Source organism: Ochotona curzoniae, unplaced genomic scaffold (assembly GCF_017591425.1).
Source record: "Ochotona curzoniae isolate NIBS_2020 unplaced genomic scaffold, NIBS_Ocur_1.0 scaffold_274, whole genome shotgun sequence".
In the NCBI taxonomy this organism is placed as follows: domain Eukaryota; kingdom Metazoa; phylum Chordata; class Mammalia; order Lagomorpha; family Ochotonidae; genus Ochotona; species Ochotona curzoniae.
In genome coordinates this window covers 6,499,130-6,520,468 of record NW_024467101.1, presented here as the reverse complement: position 1 = coordinate 6,520,468, position 21,339 = coordinate 6,499,130, and the positions used below count along the sequence as shown (strand labels likewise).

The window sequence follows — 21,339 nt, the reverse complement described above, 5'->3', positions numbered from 1 at the left end:
CTGATGGTCCATTGATAGTTTAAGGATTTACAGAATACAAATAAGTATCAAAATATTTAATGAAAAGAAATAGGAGTGTTTACATCTGAGGGACAAGAAACAGAACATCAGGCAGCCTTATAGAAGCTTTTGACTCTTTAAATGATGTGTGTATGGACAAAACAAAAAACCAGATGCTTTCTATGATATGACATAGGACAACATAAACATTCTGTCTTTCTCTCTCTCTCTCTCTCTCTCTCTCACACACACACACACACACACACACACACACACACACACACACTCACACACATATGAATATCTCACCTGGTCTGTGCACCAGTACCATGCAGCCACAATGGGCATTCCAAATACCAATCCTGGCCATGGAATGTCACCGGCGATGGGATCTCGGAAAACGTGGAAGGAATCTGGTTTAGGAGTGTAGCAGCTGGGGTTGGCGGTCATGTTGTCTCCCTCGATTACAGATGGAATGGCATTCATATACTTCTCCTTAAAACTCTCATAGCCTCCAACTTCATCAAATGCTGGAAACGCACCAGACACAATGAACTGTCTTGCAGAAATCTCAGACTCCTGATTTTGATGATAGCTTATTTGTGGAGGAGCTATATGTTCTGGGTAACTAAATTCTAAATGCAATGTATGGAAGAAGTGGATACTCCAGGATACTGATGACCTACAAAGGGACACTGTTCAGCTAAAATTATCTGCAGTGATGAAACTTCTGTGTTCCTGTGCTAATATAGTAGCCACTATACTTACATGAAACATTTGAACTGGAGTTAGGTAAATGAGGAACTGAGTTTTTAACCTAAGTAGCCATATGTGGTGAATAACAACTATATTGTGTTAAAGATTGTCACTATGGATTTGTTATTTGGCAGATCTTTCAGCTTTTGCCTCACTTATGAGACTACTTCAAAAAGTTTGAGGAAAACAAAAGTCAAGTAAAAAAGAAGTCAGTGAAAAAATACACTTCATATTATGAAAAACACCACATATGAACTTTAAGAAATGTTTTCACTGACTTCTTTTTTACTTGATTTCTGTGCTTTGGATCCAATGTAAAAATATTCCTGTAAAGTTCATCAGCCCAATGCTTTTGAGTTTGTCCATTCTGAACACAAAGAAATGAAAGTTCAATAGTTCTGTTACTCAACATTCTTAAAGGAACAATAAAACTTTCCTACCATTTCCTCATGCCAAGGAAAGAAGTCAGACAGATACTTGAACGGTGGTCATCAAATAGATGATAAGAAAATGTGACCAGACAGAGCAGCTAGACAGAACCATGTCCCATTGTCCCTGAGACCAGGGCACTGGGAACCCGGTTATCACTTACCATAGCCCATGAGAATGAAAGAGCCAACCAGCATGATGATGGCCTGGAGAGTGTCCGTGTAAATCACTGAGGCCAAGCCACCTGTTGAGAGAAAGATAAGAACTGGGCATGCAATTTATGGGGACTCATCTAGTTGCCTTCTCTTTTCTGTTCTTCACCAAACCAATGGGTATAATTCAGCAGACAGACATCTAAATTTACTGGATGATTCCTAAACTTCTCTTGGCATCATTGCTTCCTTAGTTGTGTATTTCATGACTTTCTCTCTCTCTCTCTCTCTCTCTCTCTCTCTCTCTCTGTGTGTCTCGATTCAAAATTTCTGTGAATTGTGGGGTCCTGTCTTAGTGAGTTTTTAATATTAATTAGGGTGAAATGCAAACTTTTTATGTCATGAGAGTTTTCCTTAATGACCTCAATTTCCTACTTAGTACAGAATACTTGGTCCCCCAACATCTGGCAAAAACATTTGGCTCTTGTATTGGGACATGTTACTGTTTGAGGAATAGTATGCCAGTCACAACCATTGACTTGTACTTTGCTGAAATTCTGTACCTAAAAGAGCTTATCCTTCAGTTCTAACTTATCACTACCCTGAGGTGAATGGAACCCTGTACCCATGTGGCAGACCTGCAAGAAGCTCCTGGCTTCAGATTGGTTCAGCTCTGGTCATTGTGACCATTTAGGAAGTGAACCAGTGGATGACAGATTCTCTGTCTCTGTGTCTGACCTTCTCTCTATATCTGCCTTTCCGATGAAAATAAATAACTACCTAAAAATTTAATTTAGTATGAATGAGTCACTATATCAACACATCTAGTTTCTGAGAGCTTTCTTAAAATCTTGCCATACTCCTTCTCCCTAGTCAACACACACTGGTCCAGTTCTCACCAGTGCCATTCAAAGCCTTGGCCACACCTTGACATCTAATATTCTCTTGAGATTCATCTTCCAGATGCCTGTCTCCTATTTGAGCTGTTATTTTATTCCAGTCTTTCATATGTGTGCTATGCTTATAGCTAAACCCCAACGGGGTCCAAACACACAGCTGAGCCAAACCACCAGTTTCCCATCCCACATACTTATTAGTTTCCTCAGTCAAGATGGTCATAGCTGTTGGTGAGGATTCTTTTTTAAAAATTGTTTATTTATTTTTAAAATCAAAGTTACAGAGGGAGAGGAAAATGGAGAGTAGAAGGAAAAGAGAGGGAGAGAGATCTTCTGCTCTCCAGTCCATTCTGATGGGTGTAATGTTCAGTTTTGTGCCAGGTTAAAACCAGGAGCTCCGTCCAGGTCTCCTATGTGAATTGCAGCAGCTCAAATACTTTGGCCACCTTCCCCTGCTTTTGCTAGGCCACTAGCAGCGAGCTGGATCAGAAATGGAGCAGCTGGGATACAAGCCCCAACCCTTATGGCATACTGATGACACAGGGAGTGGTTTAACAAGATACACCACAATGCCTGTTGCCCCTCATTTTTTTTTTAAGTTTGAGAATTCTTTAAAAAAAATTTAACTTAATAATAATTGTGTACATTTTTGTACCACAGTGTGACATTTCAATACATGTATATAGTGTGTACTAATCAAATCAGGGCAATCCACATTTCCTCTTCTATGACATGATTTTCTGATTGGAGCTTGGAGCTTCTTTTAGGTATTTTATATAGTATCTAGCAGGTTGCTGTAAACAATGGTCTCTCCACTGTGCTGTGTAACTGAAAGAACTTATTCTTTTGAGCTAAATCTGATTTGATATCCATGATCCAACTCCCTCTAAGTTTCAGCCCTACTTCTCCAAGCTTCTAGGAATTATCATACTGTGTTCAGATGGAAAAACTCTAGGTTTCACACATGAGGGAGAAGATGTGGTGCTTGCTTTCTTGTGTGTGGCTTATTCCACTTCACACAAATGTCTTCCAGATCCAGATATTTTGCTGTGAATCACAGGGTTTTATATGACTGAATCATCTTTCGTTGTGTTTATTTAGACACTTCCTTGATCCGTGACCTGATCATCGATGCCTCGATTGATAAAGGGTATTTTGAACAGTGTTGTTTAAAACATAGTGGATCAGATTATCTCAGATACAATGATTTCATATCTTTTAGACATATACCCAATAATGAGGTTGATGGATTATACAATAATTCTATTAATTTTAAAGAAGCCTCCATTCAGCTTTCCATAAAGCTCAACTAATTTATTTTTCCATGAACAGTGTGGAGGGCGGCTCCCTGTCTTCACTCTCTAGCCAGAGTTTGTTGCTTTCTTTCTTTTTGATAGCAAAAGGTGAGATGGCATTGTTGTTTTGATTTGCATTCCCTGATAGTTATTGGTGTGGATGATTTTTTTCATATGTTGGCTGTTCATTTGTATTTCTTCCTTTTGAAAACCATCTCTTTCGATCCTTTACCCATTTCTTAACTCAACTAGTTGTTTTTTGATTATTGAATCTTTTGAGTTTCTGGTATATTGTGAATATTAATCCATGGTTAGATAAGTGCCTTGTAAATATTTTCTTTTTGTTGGCTCTCTCTTCAATCTATTGATCACTTCCTCTTCTGTACAGAAGCTTCCAAATTTGATATAATTCAATTTTGTTCAGTTTTGTTCTTGTTGTCTGTAATTTCATTATCTTATTTTTAAAAATCACTACCTACAACAATGTCTTGAAGTGTTTATCCTGTGTTTTTTCCTACAATTTTATAATTTTAGATTTTACATTTAGGTATTTGACCCATCTTTAGTTAATCCTTATATATAGTGAGAGGTAGGTATTGAATTTCATTCATAAATGTATTGTTTCTCCAGTTATGTTTTTGGTACAACTGATCATGTATATGGATTAATTTATGGGTTCTCAATTAATTTATGGGTTCTCCATTGACTAGTGTCTCAATTTTTATGCTGGTACCATACTGACTTAATTACTGTGGCTTTGTAGTATATCTGACATTCAAATATTGTGATTCCTCCAGTATTAGTATTACAAGTATTTGCTCAGGATTACTTCGGCCGTTTTGAGTCTTTTGTGGTTCCATATGAATACTAGGATCATCTTTTTTTAATTCTGTATAGAATATCACTGGTGTTTCGGTAGGGATTGAGTCAGTAGTTTTTTTTTTTTTTAAGTAGCATGGACATTTTAAAAACATGTTAATTTATTTGAAAGGCAAGTTAGAGGGAAAGAGAGAGAAAGGGAAAAAAGAGAGAAGAAGAAAAGAGAGAGAGAGAAAGAGAGAGAGAGCTTCTGTCCTCTAGTTCACTCCACAAATGGCTGCAACAACCAGGGCTAGGTCAAGCCAAAGCCAGGATCCTGGAACTCCATCCAGGTTTCCCACACGAGTAGCTGTATCTCAGAAACTTGGGCCATCTTCCATTGCTTTCCCAGAAACATTAGTAAGAAGCTGGATCAGGAGCAGAGCAGCTGGGACTTGAACCGGTACTTATATAAGATGTCAACATTGCTATACTACAATGCCAGCCCCATACAGGTCAATTTAATTATACTAATTCTTTCAATCAATGAACAACAACTATAGTTTCATTTTTTTGGTGTTTGATGGCTTTTTTCATCAGTGTTTTATCATTTTCATTGTAGTTCTTTTGCTTCTTTGGCTAAGTTCTTTTTCTGAGTATATAATTTTTGGAAGCTATTGTGAATGTGATTTCTTTTTATTTCCCTTTCAGCAAGATCATTGTTGGTGCCTAAAAATACTATTTTTTTTTTCAGTTAATTTTGAGTCTTGTGACTTTACCAAATTGTTCTATTAGTTAGAACAGCTTTTTGGTAGAATGAATGCTGAGGTTTTTCCATGGACAAAATCCCACCCTTTGAAAACATGAAAATTTTGATGTCTAGTATATGTGCTTCTGAAGCAAGCACGATAATTTTGATTTCTTCGTTTCCAATCTTGTCCTTCATTTTGTTCACGAGTGACTAACTTCAACACTTCTCAGACTATTCCAAAAGACTGCATAAGACTGAAAAGGATGGAACTCTGCCTAACTTTTTTTTTTTTAAAATTAAGACCAGCATTACTCTGATACCAAACTAAAGACACAACACAGAAGGAAAAACTCCAGGTCAATATGGGTGATGAGTATCGGTGCAAACATTTGCACCAAAATATCAGTAAACAAAATTCAACACAGCATCAAAAAAAAAAAGATCCTACATTAGATCAGGTGGGATTTATGCCAGGAATGCAAGGATGACTCAACAGCTACAAGACAATAAATACAGATTTGGCTTTATTTGTTTTCATTGTGTTTCTGGCCCGTGCCTGATTCTCATGCTGTGACTGAAATGATGACTTGACAGTAACAGGACTGACACTGAGGTTCATGATTGCAGGCTTGGGTGGGTTCATCAGAAGACAGCATAACTGAACAAAACAAGCAACAGACTCACCGGTGATGGAGTAAACAGCAGTGATAGCCAAGAGAATGCAGATTGCGAGGTAAAGGTCCAGTCCCAAGGCCAGTTTGATGAACACGGCTCCAGAATATATGTCTGCCTGAGAAGAGACCAGCCAGAGTGGGAAAGAAACACATTTCAGATCGTTAGCTTCTCGGCTCCAACGTTCTCTTTCTTTCCTTCCATGTGATTCTTTTCCTATCATTCCTTCAAGACACCAGCTAAATGTCCCTACAGCAATATTGTCTACAAAAGTAAAGTTGCACACCATAATTTTCACTTAGATCATTGCTCAGGGAGACATTTATTACATGGGGTCCTGAGGATTTTTTCTGCACCACAAGACCTAGAGTCTTTAAAATAGGATAGAAAGCTACAGTAATTAAAACTACATGGCATCTGAAAAGATTTATAGAAAAGTGCAAAAGAACAGAGATGCCCAAAGTTAATCCAGATAACTACAGCCAATTGATCGTTCCCCTAAATGCCAAGGAAAAAGAAAGTGTGTTATAAAAAAAATAGTGTTTCCAATAAGCTGTGTTTGGGAAATTGATTCTACCCTAACCAGAACTAGAATCCTATCTCTTATTATGCACAAGAGACAAAACAACAAAACAAAACCTCAAAATGAAATTGTGAACTAAGCTGTAAGCCTTGAAATTGCTATTAGAGGAATAGTGAGAACATTTTAGGACATTGGAATAAACAAAGACTTTGTGGCTCTGATCTCCAAAGCACAATATGTAGATGGCTCACTCCAGTTAGACTGACCGTTGTTTAAAAAGACAAAATATACCGAGTGCTGGAGAGAGTGCCAAGAAAAGAGTTACCCTGATTCACTGCTGGTGGGGATACACATTCGTATAGACCATTGTGGAAAACAGTATGCAGGTTCATCAAACAACTGAAATCTGGCTCCTGCACATAGATCCAGGGGAAATGAAATCCGCATTCCTATGCTTACTGAAGTACAATTCACATGAGCCGAGAAGTGCGACATTCTGAGCGCCTGTGAAAACCACCTGCAGCTCCATCCATCAGGGATCACCTCCCTCCTTGGCTATGCACAGCAGGTACCCTGTCCTTGTCCAAATACCCTGGCTTGTAGTTTGGCATGTGTTGTTGTGAGAATACATCATGTGTAGAGTTCTTATTTCCTTAGCCACAGGGTGAATCCTGTTGTTCGTGAGTATTGGTAGTCTCACTTCAAGCTCAATAGCACTCAGTGAGTACTGGAAAACAGTTATGGTAGACTAGGATGGCTCAAGCCATCTAAGCAGTGGGTTTTCTTCAACAATGAATGAGCTCAGCTGGGGAGTAGCATGATCACTGAGGAACCTACCTGCGTGTGGATCTGAGGCTATTTCATTGCCACTGATAGATGGAGCAAAGTAATTATTATTTCCTTGTTTTCTGCACATAGGACTGAATCTTCAAATTTCCTTCCTGCTGATTTACCTTACTTTATCATTTATTTAGTCACCTGGTTTATAGGGTTAGTCTTAGATCAAATGGCGTGCATTTCAGAAAAGTCAATATAGTCATGCAAGCCATCTCCCTTTGGCTCACGTGTCTGACATTCCAACTGAAAATGGAAAATAGAAACCTTGACCTGCTCTGAAGGAAGAATAAGGGAAATGGAAAAGGCGCAGAAGCAGAAAAGTCCTCTTTTTCCTACTAATCAACTATGTTATGTGAAGAAGACATCTGCTTTCTGTGCATTTGTGTTTTCACATCCTTGATCAGTGGGTAGATTTCCACTGCGAGACTTCTCATGGCTTGGAAGTCTGCTCTATGCATAAGGGTCTCTGAAGCTTCTTTACCCTATTTAGACTCCTGGGAGTTTGAAGCATCTAGAGGGTCTGACCCTGTGCGGACTGTCAACAGCGACGTAGCACGGCTCCTTGACTTTGTCATGCTGACCCATCAAGCAACTTCATCAAAACTCACCGAGATTCTCAAAGCCACCGACATGAAGAGGGAGAGGATAGAAAGGTAGATCTGAAGTCGCTTCCCACCAAACCGCTTCTTGAGATATTCCGGCATGGTCATCACCTGCAGAGGCAAACACCCGGGGAGTTCCCCTTCAGAATCCAGAGCACCCAGCTCGGTTCCCCCCACCCCTCACCAACAACTGTTAATTGGCATCTCAGGACGGTTGGACACTGAGTGTGTGGGGCATGTTGGGATCATAGAGGTGAGTGTATTGTCATATACAGAGTTTCATGAACTTTTTGAATTCTCCCTCATAACATTACGTATTCACTCACGCACAAAATTCCACTATGTTTTTAAATCCAAGTACATTTTATTGCTTAATTCTACATTAAACACTTTCAAATGAAATGTGTAGAGGAAGAACATATGTGGAAGTAAGGGAGAGAAGGGAATGTGATGAACTCGGCTCTATGGAACTGAAACCGTTAGGGAATAATAGAACCACTTAGAACTTTTCAGAATTAATAAGAAAACTGCAAGACCTCAGATTGAGTAACCCATTGAGTAGAACAATTCGAGCTCCAGTCCTTCCCTGGCCTGGATCACCAGGCTCCTGTGCATTTCTGTTCCAACTTCTAGCCCCAGACCCAAGCCCTGACCTCTCCAGACATCCATGGACCTCACATCCTCTCATTCTGGCCGTATCTACATTCTTCCCTCTGTCCAGGATCATCTCCTTAACTGCCTTAACCTAACTGACCTCTGCCTGTTCATTAAGTCTCCCATCTCATGGATGGAGACACCCAGACTGGATTGGGAGCCCTTCCAATAGCCTCTTAAGGGGTTTCCTAGCACAACATACCTACATGAGATGAGCTTTGATTTAATTCCTCTCATACTGATGAAAGAATGATGCCTTCTCATTTACAGAGAGATCCCTGATACCGTGCCCAAGTGGCTACAGCAGACTGGGTGTTCAGGCATCGTTTCTCAACCCAAGCATGCTCTTGTCAGGAACTCCAGCCTAGCTCTCCCTCCTCCTCACTCTACAATTCTCACTCCCCACACTGCCTGCTGAGTGTCAGCTAGTGTTCTGCAGGCATCAAGCACTCATCCAGACCCAAAGTGAAGTCCACCATCTGAGCCCCCTGCAATCATCCTGCTACACTGAGGGCAGTCTCACATACCTGGGCCCTTGAGCCTCAAGCCTTAGAGCTGCTCAGAAGATGACCTGCTCCATTGTCTGTATGTATAATCGGTCATCAAACATGTTCTTTTCACTCCAGAAGCATGCCCCTGCTTCTTTCCTCAATATTCATGAGGCATTGTGTAAACCTCTACTCAAGCTCATTCTCCACTCAGTTGTCTGAGTGCAATAGCTTGAAACAAGAATCTGTTTATAACCTTGCAGCCTACATCATTCATGGCTAGGAGGACACAGAACATGTCTTTTGAAGTCTAGAAGACACTTGAATCTTTCACAGTTCAAGGTCACTTATACCTGCAGTTCTGTCTACACTTCCCAGGATTATATCCTTACATAGTATTTTCTAAAGATTCATTTATTTATTGGAAAGGTAGATTTACAGAGTGAAGGAGAGACAGAAAAAAATCTTCTTTCCATTAATTCACTCCCCAAGTGGACACAATGGCCGGAGCTGAGCCAATCGAAAGCCAAGAACCAGGAGCTTCTTCTGGGTCTCCCATGCAGGTTCAGGGTGCCAAGGTTTTGGGCCGTCCTCAACTGCTTTCCCAGGCCACAAGCAGGAAGTTGGATGGGAAGTGGAGCAGCTGGATAGGAACTGGAGCCTGTATGGGATCCTGGCACAAGCAAGGTGAGGATTTAGCCAAAGTCGTTGCGCTGGATCCATATACTGTCTATTTTTCACCATTATTGTTCCTGACCTTTAAAGGGAGTTTAGCTTTCTTTTGTTGTTGTTGTTGTTTTCATGATCCTTTGTGACATGCCATTTCTACGTACACAGGTGGCTCTTGTTTTTAGTGGCTCCAATCAGGTTACTTTTGAGAAGCACATGATGGCCCCAGCTTCAAGGTTCCTACCCGCGGGTGACACCCACTATAGTTATTCTCATGTAGCCAGCACCTGTTTGTCACTTAGATGCAGTCATATTCTTCTCTTAAAGGCTCCTAGGAGGGCCTGGCACGATAGTCTAGCAGTTAAAGTCCTCACCTTGAACACCCATATGTGCTCCGGTTCAAATCCCGGTGGCCTCATTTTCCATTCAGCTCCCTGCTTGTGGCCTAGGAAAGCAGACAGGGATGGCCCAAGTCTTGGGACCCTGCACTGCCCCTGCGTGGGAGATCTGGAACAGGCTCCTGGCACCTGGTTTTGGATTGGCACAGCTCTGGCCATTGCGGTTCCTTGGGGAGTAAATCAATGGATAGAAGATCTTCTTCTCTGTCTCTTCTTCCCTCTGTGTATCTGACTTTGCAATAAAAACAAACAAAAAAAAAGTTCCTAGGAAAAGAATTACATTTTTCGCTTGCTATTTGTCCTTCAAAAGGCCAAGCAGGCCAAGCAGAGGATAGGTACAGTGGTTTTGAGGTCAAACAGAAAGTACATGTGCCAGATACACTCAACAAATTAGTGGAGAAGACCTGGGGATACCCACCTCCGCCTTGATGTAAATCGGGACAAAGACCCAACCTAGCAGAAGCAGCAGCAATATGGCCTACAGGAAATCAAGACAAGAGCACAGTTAGGGAGACTCAGCCTGTGGCCCTTATCATTCCATGATGACCTCTAAGTCTGAACAAAAAAGTTCAATGATATTCTGTCCCGTTCCAGAAAATTGTGATACCCAGCGAATGTGGACCCTGTGTTCCCGTGTTTCTAGGGCTCAGACACCACCATTTGCTAGGACTTAGGAGATGACAGATGTGTAATGAAATGGTCCTTAGAGATACGATCCCAGAAGGAAAACTGCAAGATCACACTTTCCTTACTGAAAAAATAATATTCTCCAGTGCCAAGAAATGCAATTGAGAGTACTCCGTAAAGCATGTGGCAAAATAGATGAAAACAAGTTTATTTTTGGTATAAAACTAGTTTTTGTACTCCATGCATGGTCTTTTCCCTTTGACGCATATTGGCTGACAAACTTAGATGTAAAACCTTTTTGAGATCAACGCATAGTCCTGGTACTATCTAACTCTTGTTATGTGCAATAATGATAATAATATCATCATGCATTAATGAGTCACGTAGACCAAGGCTGCTGATCACTTAGGCTGCTCCAAGTGTGAGCCAGGTGAGGCAGGTGTGAGCAGTAGTTACTCTTGTCTTCCAGAGGCACGGGAGCCTATTAGTGATGAAGGAAGCCCCAGATGACAGGCTGAAAGAGGAGCCGGAGTGTCACACCCATTGTGCTCCCTGTCATTCTGCCCATGCCTCTGAAAGATGGCTTCACTCTGGAATCCATGGCTCTCTCATAAGAACACTCAGGCTACAGTGCTTATCTGGAGTTTAGGACTCTAACGCAGTTCCTGATTCAACTAAAGTAAAGCGCAAGCATCATCTTTACCTACAGAGGGGAAGATCACTTCCTGAGTCTATCCGGGAGTAGTATATTTAAATTTTCAACATGATACAGTTTCTTCCTTAAGCATACCTCATACGGGCCCGGCGCGGTGGCGCAAGTGGTTAAAGGTCCTCGCCTTGCACGCCCGGGATCCCATATGGGCGCCGGTTCTAATCCCGGCAGCCCCGCTTCCCTTCCAGCTCCCTGCCTGTGGCCTGGGAAAGCAGTCGAGGACGGCCCAAAGCCTTGGGAACCTGCACCCACGTGGGAGACCCAGAAGAGGCTCCTGGCTTTGGACCAGCATAGCATTGGCCCGTTGCGCTCACTTGGGGAGTGAATCATCGGACGGAAGATCTTCCTCTCTGTCTCTCCTCTCTGTATATCTGTATATCCGCCTTTCCAATAAAAAATAATAAAAATAAATCTTTAAAAAAAAAAAAAAGCATACCTCATACGTACGCATGGGCATGAAGGTTAAAAAGAATAATAGAAAAAACTATGGAAACTCAACAATTGTTTATGACATATTTACTACATGTCCAGCCATGTGCTGGATGAAGGGCAGGTAGGAGGGGAAGGTGGGACCTGGTCCTTACAAGACATAGACTATGATAAAAGTGACACAGATTCTATGAATGAAATCGTGATAAAACAACTAGGAATCCAAACACGTCTCATAGATTCTAGCTATGACTTCTCAAAATTGTTCATTTTTCACTCTGCTGTGTCTCAAAGATTTACTTATTTTATTTAAAAAACAGAGTTACAGAAAGAGAGAAGGAAAGAGAGAGAGAAAGAGATCAAAAACCAAGAGCCAGGCAGATGCTCCAAGTCTCCCACATGGGTTCAGGGATCCAAGCGCGTGCACTGCTCAGGTGCAATAGCAAGGAGTTGGGTCAGAAATGGAGCAGCTGGGACTCAAACCTGTGTCTATATGTATGGGATGCTGTGCCACAGGTGGAGGCTTAGCCTCTACATCATGGCAACAACTCCACCCTGTTGATCAGCACTGCCTCCCTCTGTTCACACACGCCTGGACATGTTCTACTCATCCTTCTGGCACCACCCCAGGAAGCTCCCTCCCCAGGTGATAAACCTCTCCAAGTCTCTGGGAGGGATGACTTCCTGTGGGATTTCTCAGTACTCTGTGTATGCACCATTCTACTGAGATGTACACACCATTCTACTGAGATGTGAGTTTCTGAAAAGCAGGGACCCTTGCTGCTCTTGGCAATGTTTTAATTCCTTGCTTCTGATTCAGGGATAGTGTCTCCAGGGAGAGTTCAAAATGAGAGTTAAAATGGCCAAGCAGGTCAAATGACAATGGTGATGGAATCACACACAATGACATTCCTGCTGGGAATAATGGTTTGAAAACACCTCGAAGGTGAGAAAAAATGTGTTCGAAATATTCTAGGTGGAATGGGGTCACAGAGGAACTGAAGGTCAAATAAAGGGTCGACTGGGAGAAGGAAAACAGAATCACAGCAAAAACATTTGATTACATTTCTAGAAACATCTGTGATATAGGCTTGACTGAAAGGAGCAAGGCTATGCATGGCGTCACTTACGTTCCATTCAAATGTCGCAACACCAATTCCCGAAGCTGCTCCTGTCCCAGCCAGCCCCACAAAGTGGTTGCTGCTAATGTTACTGGCGAAGAGAGAGGCACCGATCTGGAATCAAAGAGAACAGACTAAGACTGGCATTAAAGGATGCAAATCGGACTTCCTGAAACAGAGAAATGCCGAGATGCTCTTTGAGAACAGCCACTGTTGGCAGCTCATGGTCAAAATCCAGCCCATCACTGATGCTGCATGGCTGAGAAAGAATTCCATTTCATAGTTTAAGTGATTAAAATAATGAGGAATATATAAAAATATAATGATTTGTGAAATTACCTAAAATGAACATTGCAGTGTGCATAAATTGTTTTGTTGGAACACCTGTTCTCATGATTGATGAGACATTATGCCTTACTGAAGTTAAAGAACATGGATATGAATTAAAGAAATGAAAAACGAGCTGTGCAGTTAGTCAACCTGTGTATAACAGCATTCCCAGTGTCTATTTCTCATTTAAAAAGCAAGGGAAGGATGAGAGAGAGAGAAAGCGCTCTTTCATTCACTAGTTCAGATCCCAAAAGCCAGCACTGGGCCAAGTTGAAGCCAAGCATCAGGAATTCCACACCTGGTGTGGTTCCAGCACCTGAGCCATCTTCAGCTGCCTTCTCAGGTGCATTAGCAGGGAGCTGGATTGAAAGTAGAGCAGCCAGGACTCCTCTCTGTTATGAGCTACTGATGTTGCAAGTGTTGGCCTAACTTGCTGAGCCCCACTATTCCCTTTGAAACACAAACAGGAAATTCTGTTTCTTTTTAGAAAAAGTCTGAACCACTCACCGGCCACCAGGCCACATCTCGACCAGCCAGGAAGAATTCTCTCACAGTGCCCCGGTTCGTCTTCAGTGTTGCCTGAGAAGAAAGAAGGTGAGAGTCCAATAGCAGGTGCACCCAATATGTAAAAGAACCCACTCCTCCAGAGGCTCCGGCCACGGTTCTGAAATGGTGACTTCCTCAACTCTCCTACAGAAAAAAATTTTTTTTCCTCCAGAAACTGTAGAAGTAGGATGAGTTATTTGAAGACCTTTATAAGCATGGTTTTATAAAAACCCAGACCTGGACAAATTTGATGACAGTATTCACAATGTGTCCTAACTTCTCAGTTTATTTTCGTTAGTGTAAATGGAATGAGGTATCATGAAAGCTGAGATTGGTTGCAGACTTGGATTCATAAACCACATGCTGAGAAACAACAAAGGAAAATCAATATAATTAGACGACAAAAAGTCATGTATGTTATGCTAAGCTCTGGAGCTGCCCAGTCTAAAGTTCCTAGTGTTGACTTTATTCAAATGATGAGATGGCAAGGAGCAAAAACCCACCCAGCCAAAGCAGTGTTTGTATCAAGGACAAGGAAATATTTAGATAAAGACACCCGTGCACATTGTTAACCTTGTCTTAGATTTATTTACCATACCATACTTCTCCCTAAGACCCTCTGCTCTTCCCTACCCTTGTACCCATCCTGAGACCCCCATGAACTTTCACATACCCACAGCCCAACGACCATCACTACTACGAAATAGATGACGAGGACAGAGATGTCAGCAGCATTTTGGATGCGTTCTGATAGTGGAGGTGGCTCTGGGGTCCCAGTTGTGGTGCTGGGGCTTAATGTGCTGGCCATGGCTTGCAGGTGGCGCTGTTTGCACACTAAAGAGGACCTCTTTTATAGATAGGCCCTGGGTTAATGATCAGCATTAGGCAGGTGTGGTGAGATATCAGGGTCTATTTCTGGGCCTGGGGACCTTTAAACTCTCTCCTTGGAATCCAGGCTCTGGGACCCTGGCCCTCTAGCTATCAGTGCTGGCCTAGCAGAATGTGAAAGTGAAGGATGAAGAGTCAGCAATGACCTGAGAATTGATTGGAGAGGGAGAGTGGGGTTTCCTTGAATGGAAACACAGGGCATTAAGGAGATGGGAGTGGGTCAGTGAGGACTAGAGACGGACGGAGGGAGCACGGGGAGTGAAGAAGCACAGAAATGAAGGGTCAAGATAGAAAGTTACGTGAATCATACCTGTTACGGGCTTAGGAGGCTATTCGAGTGGACTTCACGTGACACGTCAGGACCATGGCCGGTCACCCAAAAAGAGAAGTGTCTCCATGACTGTGGAGCGTTGAGGACATACGATGGTGATTTGTGACTCTTACAGCAGCCTACATGTAGAAGTTTTGTGCCTACCACATCTTTGCCAATATTTAAAAACAATATCCACTCACCCATATTCATAGGTATGAATTGATCTTGCTATTGATCTACATTTCATAGCTGGGACATGAATGGAGCCCTTATGGGATATCAGCAATGCAGGCAGAGGCTCAGTCTGCAATGCCATGTCACAGGGCACAACCTTCAAAGGTAATACATTTTACTATTTTTAGCTATTGAAATTTAGATCAACCTGATATATATAGACTATAAGCAGTGTCTGGTACTATGTTACTTCTTAAAACATTTTAGAAGATTTGTTTGAAAGCCAGGGTAAATGAGGAAGGTGGAGATTCCTGAGCCTATGGAACTGTATCGTGATACATAAAAAACTAAAAATAATTTTAAAATATTTTAAAAAGAAAAAAAGGCAGAGTTAAAAGAGGGGAAGAGACAGAGACACAGACAGTTCTTCCATTTATGGGTTCATCCCCAAATAGATGAAATGGCTCAGACTGGGCCAAGTAGAAGCCAGAAGCCAGCAACTCTATCTTAGTCTATCAGATATGCAGCAAGGGCCCAAGAATTAGGATCATATTCCACTGAAATCCTAGGTTCATGGATAGGGAACTGTGTCAGAAGTGAAACTTCTGGGACTTGAACCACTATTTATATGGGATGGAAGCATTCGGCGTGAGCTCCGCCCACTGTGTGTCCACGATGCCTCCTTATACCCATTTTTAGCAGCAGACGTTAAGTCTAGTGGTTTAAGGCAACCATTTTTCACATCAGAAGAGCTGGTTTTCATTTGCATCGTTGGGAAATGAATGGGAGGCAATAGAGTCTGCATTTTCACTCGCTTCATGCTGAAGGGTAGCATGTCATCCCTGGGACATGTCGGCAGGAAGGAAGTCACGGTGGTCGTGGCTCCAAAGGCCATGGCTGTGGGTGTGCCACCAGTGGGCATGGCTGTGGGTGTACCACCAATAGGCATCATCAGAGGGTTTCAACAGGTCGTCTTGGTGGTCACAGAATCTCCACACGGTCCTACCTCAGCATTACCAAGTGTAATCTCACCTCCCCTCCAGGAGGCGGTTCAAACATGGCTTCAGATGATTCCCAGAAAAAAAGATAATAAAAGTAGGAACACTGGAGTGGCCCATAAAACGGAGAAACCTCAAATGTGTAACCAACTTCTCCCTCACCTGAACTCAGATATCAGATGCCTTATGCGCCATGGAGTACCTCTCTTCTAGCCTGTTTTAAAGGCATGTGGCCCTGTGAACTCTCCATGGACCTGTCCTTATGGCACTGATTGACTATGAAATCTGATTGCATTTCCCCAGATTCACACCCACCATGATCCTTTCTTCTCTCCACAGAGTGCTTGCTTGCTTGGATCTTCTCGTGGTGAAACATCCCTCTTTCATCTCATTCTTCCTGGGATAGCCCTCACTCCCCTAAACAAAGTGATTCAAAATGTTGGAAACTCAGTGGTGGCCCACAGCAGGTCCTCCTGGACACGTAGGTTTAAATCTCCAGTGATCACAGGACGTTGTACTGAGAACAACCCCAGACTGGTGAATGGCAATGTCAAGGGTGAGAACTGGGAAGTGGCTGAGCACCAGTGATTTCCACCAGGAGGCGCTGTCGTCTAGGAAATAGATACTTTGGTGAGCTGTTTCCCTCACCCCTAGCAGGTGGTGTTCCTGTGCCCTCAAGGGAACAAAAACAACCTCCCCATACCCTACCCCGACAGGCATGGATGTCATGTTCTCATTGGAGACTAAGAGGAAATAAAAGGAGGGGCTTGCCACAATCTCCAGAAGGGTAGAAATTTGCATGGAGCCCTCCCACCCTCAGAAGCAGGGGACACATAAGAAGGCTTGGTGTGCAGCAGGCTGGCTGTGGGTGTGAGGCAGCAGAGGCTTGTGTGTGTCCACCATGGCCTGGACCGTGCTCCTCCTCGCCCTTCTTGCTCACTGCGCAGGTGGCTTCCTGCAGGAGTGTTCTGGCGGGAGGTGCTGCTGGCTGTCCATGAAGATGGGTCATGCCCATCCTCACTGATCTCTGACTTTTCTCTTGCAGGTTCCTGGGCCCAGGTTGTGTTCACTCAGCCTCAGTCTGTGTCGGGGTCACTGGGGGAGACGGTCTCCATTTCGTGCACACGCAGCAGTGGTAGCATTTGGGAATACGCTGTGCACTGGTACCAGCAGCTCCCAGGCAGGGCTCCCACACTCGTGATCTATGATGATGATCAGAGAGCCTCGGGGGTTCCTGAGCGGTTCTCTGGCTCCACCGACAGCTCGTCCAACTCTGCCTCCCTGACCATCTCTGGGCTGCAGGCTGAGGATGAGGCTGACTACTTCTGTCAGTCTATTGCTAGCACTGGTAATTGCACAGTGCTCCAGCCCCACGGGGAAGTGAGACAAAAACTCCCTGAGCAAACAGCCCTGCTTCTACCCTCTACCTGTAAACCTACCCCCAACACCAACTCCAGGAGGTTGCCTCTTTTGGGTCTCCTCTGGGCATGCTATAGTTAGAATTTTCAATTCAATTAGCTCCCTGGGTGTTTCCTCAATACAGTTATGTCTTAATACGTTTCGATGTATGATCCAAACCCTTTTTGAGCTTTCTGTGTATTTATATAGAATGTTTGGGGCCCTAGCCACAGCCACCACTGCCATACAGTGAGCAAGTCCCAGGTTTGCCTGGGCCTAAAAAATTTCTCCCTTCACGGTAGTATGCTGTGAAGGGATCTCTTGGGAACTAGGGTCGGTCCCTGGCTGCACCTGCCACTACCATCTTATGGCAAGAGGGGTCTAGGGGAGTTTGACTCAGAGCTTGGGTGTTGCAAGCTACCAGCAACGTGGCGGCTGCTGGGGGTACCTGAGCCAGGTCAGACTCAATGCTTGGTGCCCTAGCCAAGCAACTGCTGCTACACAGTGAGTGGGTCTAGGACTTTTGGGCAGCCAGCGCGCTAACTGGGAGCCGGGCTCTACCCACTGTCCACCTGGCGGCGAGCTGTGGGGTGTTAGGGGTTTGGGGTTTCTGCCTAGGGACATCCTTGGATAAAGCCATTGTGCATATAGAGAAGGAATGAATTCTGAGGGATTCCCAATGACAGGGTCACTGTACTTGCAGGTGGACTGGAGGGGAAAGACCAGAAGATCTGTATGGGTCAGACTGATACACCAGCCTACATGGGAGTCCTGAGTAGGGCTTGTTATCATGGAACAGTGCTGACCACATGCTAGTCCATGTGAAAGCTAGGACCGGGGACCTGTCTAGCAGGACTAGATGCAAGTACCTGAATGAGTGCTAATAGTAGATGTACTCACCAGTGGCTGAGTGCTGGGATCAGGGGAGGGGACTCAGGAAAACATAGGGACCTTTCTTTCCTCCATGGCATCTCATCTTGCTTTCTAGCCCCAAAGTAGTGCCCATAGCCGGGGACTCAAGTGCTTTTTTCTTGTTGAGTCCAAGGCTCATCTTTTCTTCTATGTTAGTGCCTTGGTCAGTTCACCACCCTCAGTGACAACAACACCCTCAGATGTCATCGCATGTGTGTTACCAGCTCTTCATGAAAGTTCCCAATAACAGCGCTAGTTTTGAAACTCTCAGGCCCTCAGGGACTGGAGATGGATTCTCTCTCTGCCTGACAACCATTGTATCTTGTGGATTACCTGTGGTAGATGATTATCATTGCAAATCTGACAAAGACCTCAATGTATGCACCCTGCTCACTCTGTGTGTGTGTGTGTGTGTGTGTGCACGCGCACACACGTGTGTGTACAAAACCAGGACATATGCAGACAGAAATCCATTCTCCGGGTACTCCTTAACTGCCATCACCACTGACCTGTGATTGATGGCATGGCCTTCATGAGTGTTGCTGGTGACAATTGTCTGATGTGCACCTCAGAAGCTCAGGTGTGTACATTTGTTGCAACCTAACAGAGATGAGTTTGAGCTGTGGTGAGACTTGGTGTGGTTGGTTCCATTGGGAAGCCAGTAGACTCATAGGGGGAGTGTCCTTGCAGAAGTTTAATGAGGACCTCATAGGACTCTGGCTAAGCCCCTGTGTATGAAGTTGTCTCCTGCGTCTCATGTTGCCTCCATGCCTTTGCCGTGGGCTCCCTGCCACCCAGGCTCCTGCCAGGCTACATCCATCCTTCCATCCTGACTCCTCACCAGAGGCTGCACCAAGGGATGGCCCACTCTTAGATTCAGTCTTCAAAAGCACAAAGTGAAAGGAACCTGTTTTCTGGAGTTTGCCTCTCAGGCATTAAGTTACAGAAATGGGAAGCAGACTCTGGGTGATTCTTTTGATGCAAGAAGAAGTCTTCTTTTGTGGCAAGCCAAGGTTTAGAGTGAGCCATTGTTAATGGGAATACTGTACCTATTCTTGTAACATGCATGGAGCTCCTTGTCCGGCTCAGGATGTCTCTTGAGAGATGATGATGGGGCCAAGGGGTGGCTGCTTCCATCATGGCAGAACAGATGATGGATTGGCCACCGCAGCAGGATCTGTCAGAAAGTGGATTTCTTGCCACCGGCAAAGGCTTGCCCATATCTTCCTCATTCACTGACTGCTGCCTCTTGTTCAATCCTGAGGTTCCTGCTGAAGCACATGGTGCATGGCATGGACCTCTGCTTTCCATGCTGCAAACTATACTGCAGATATACAGTGCGATCCAATGTAAATGTCTTAACTTAGAAAGATACACACACTGGGCCCGGCACTATAGTGTAGTGGTTAAAGTCCTTGCTTTGCACACCCAAGATCCCATATAGTTGCCAGTTCTAATCCTGGTGGCCCTGCTTCCCATCCAGTTCCCTGCTTGTAGCCTGGGAAAGCAGTTGAGGAAGGCCCAAAGCCTTGGGGCCTTGCACCCATGTGGGGGACCTGGAAGAGCTCCTGGCTTTGTATTGGCTCAACTCCAGCCGTTGCGGTCACTTGGGGAGTGAACCGTCAGGTGGAAGATCTTCCTCTCTGTCTCTCCTCCTCTGTATATGTGACTTGCCAATAAAAAAAAAAAAAATGAATATTTTAAAAAAAAAAAAGAAAGATACGCACATATATTGGGGTGCACTGGATTTACTGTCACCAATGATTTGTGAATATCATATGAGTGAAGCTTTTTCTTGACTGCTCTGCTTGGAAGTCAACTTCTTGTTTATGTCTGGGAAAGTACCAGAAGATGGTACAAGTATTTGGGGGTGCTGAAAGGATGTGGGAGACCTGGATGAGATGAAGCACCTCATTCCTGGCTTTATGCTAGCCCAGCCCTGGTCATTGTGGCTGTTTGGGAGTGAATCCGTGCATGGAAATAACAAGAGCACATAGAGCAGTAGAAACATTTTCACGGACAAAGTGGCACCCGTTGAGATTAGGTGATGTTACCTCGCTGGTGGCTGCCTAACTCTTGCGATCTGCACACCTGTAACATCAGCATTCCACAGACAGCACCAAGCCTGCTGCAGGAGCTGTGACTGGGCCAGCTTGAGTCCCAGCTGCAGTCAACTGAAAGGTCAGTCTTGCCAGCTGACTCCTGAGAGTGACTTTGGGCAGCAAGCCCATGTGGAGCACCCTGGGGCCTCCATGTCACAAAGGTCTCTGTGCCTGTGATGGGGAGAGCCACCCTGTAGAGTTCTGAGATGCCCATTGTCTCAGTGCAGAGCAACTGTCCCTGTGTTTCATTCACACAGGTCTAGGGAATCTTCTGTAGCCTTGTAGGGTTTCTCTCCCAGCCTCTTTCAAAGTCATTGGGTCCGGTGAATCCTCCATGGCCAGGTCCATTTCAGAACTTTATGGCAATTATTGATTTGAGATCTGATTAGGGTTCCCCAGATTCACATTCACCTGACCCCTTTCTTCTCTCTGCAGAGACTTTGTGAGGCTGGATCTTCTTGTGTTACCAGAAAAACAAAACAAAACTAAACAAAACAAAAAAACAAAAATACCTATTCCTCTCATTCTTGAGCTGATATTCGTAGTTCCCCCACACGAGGTGATTCAGTTGTCTGACTTTAGCGGTGGCACAGAGCCTGTCTCTGTGGACAAGAAAGTTTAAACCTTCAGCAAGTACAACATGCTGCCTGAGAACACCCCAGCTAGTGAATGGAAATGTCAGGAATGAGAACGGGGAAGCAAAGAACATGATCACCAGCGCCATCCACCAGGAGGCGCTGTCGGCCGCGCACTTGGCTGTTGCTTGAGTTTCTCAGCTCTTTCCTCACCCACAGCAGGTGGTGATCACGTGCCCTCAGGAGAGAAAACAACAGCCTCTTGGACAGAATCTTGTTCTCAGCTGGAGCCCA

The 21,339-nt window shown here is 44.0% G+C and overlaps 1 protein-coding gene and 1 gene segment (V, D, J or C); one reads left to right on the top strand and one right to left on the bottom strand.

The window, feature by feature from the left end:
• Window positions 1-14,493, bottom strand: part of LOC121171991 (solute carrier family 5 member 4-like) — a 28,290-nt gene extending 13,797 nt beyond the window's left edge. Inside the window, exons 1-8 of the mRNA XM_041003745.1 lie at window positions 14,359-14,493; window positions 13,647-13,718; window positions 12,819-12,923; window positions 10,339-10,398; window positions 7,718-7,822; window positions 5,762-5,867; window positions 1,349-1,429; window positions 310-530 (exon numbers count right to left, since the gene is read on the bottom strand). Of these exons, the coding sequence (XP_040859679.1) occupies window positions 310-530; window positions 1,349-1,429; window positions 5,762-5,867; window positions 7,718-7,822; window positions 10,339-10,398; window positions 12,819-12,923; window positions 13,647-13,718; window positions 14,359-14,493 (885 nt within the window). The remainder of the gene's footprint in view (window positions 1-309; window positions 531-1,348; window positions 1,430-5,761; window positions 5,868-7,717; window positions 7,823-10,338; window positions 10,399-12,818; window positions 12,924-13,646; window positions 13,719-14,358) is intronic.
• Window positions 14,494-16,911: 2,418 nt separating this feature from the next.
• Window positions 16,912-21,237, top strand: LOC121171876. The segment is given in 3 exon segments: window positions 16,912-17,005; window positions 17,104-17,518; window positions 21,084-21,237. Coding segments are annotated over 3 exon segments (615 nt in total).
• The last annotated feature ends 102 nt before the right edge of the window (window positions 21,238-21,339 follow it).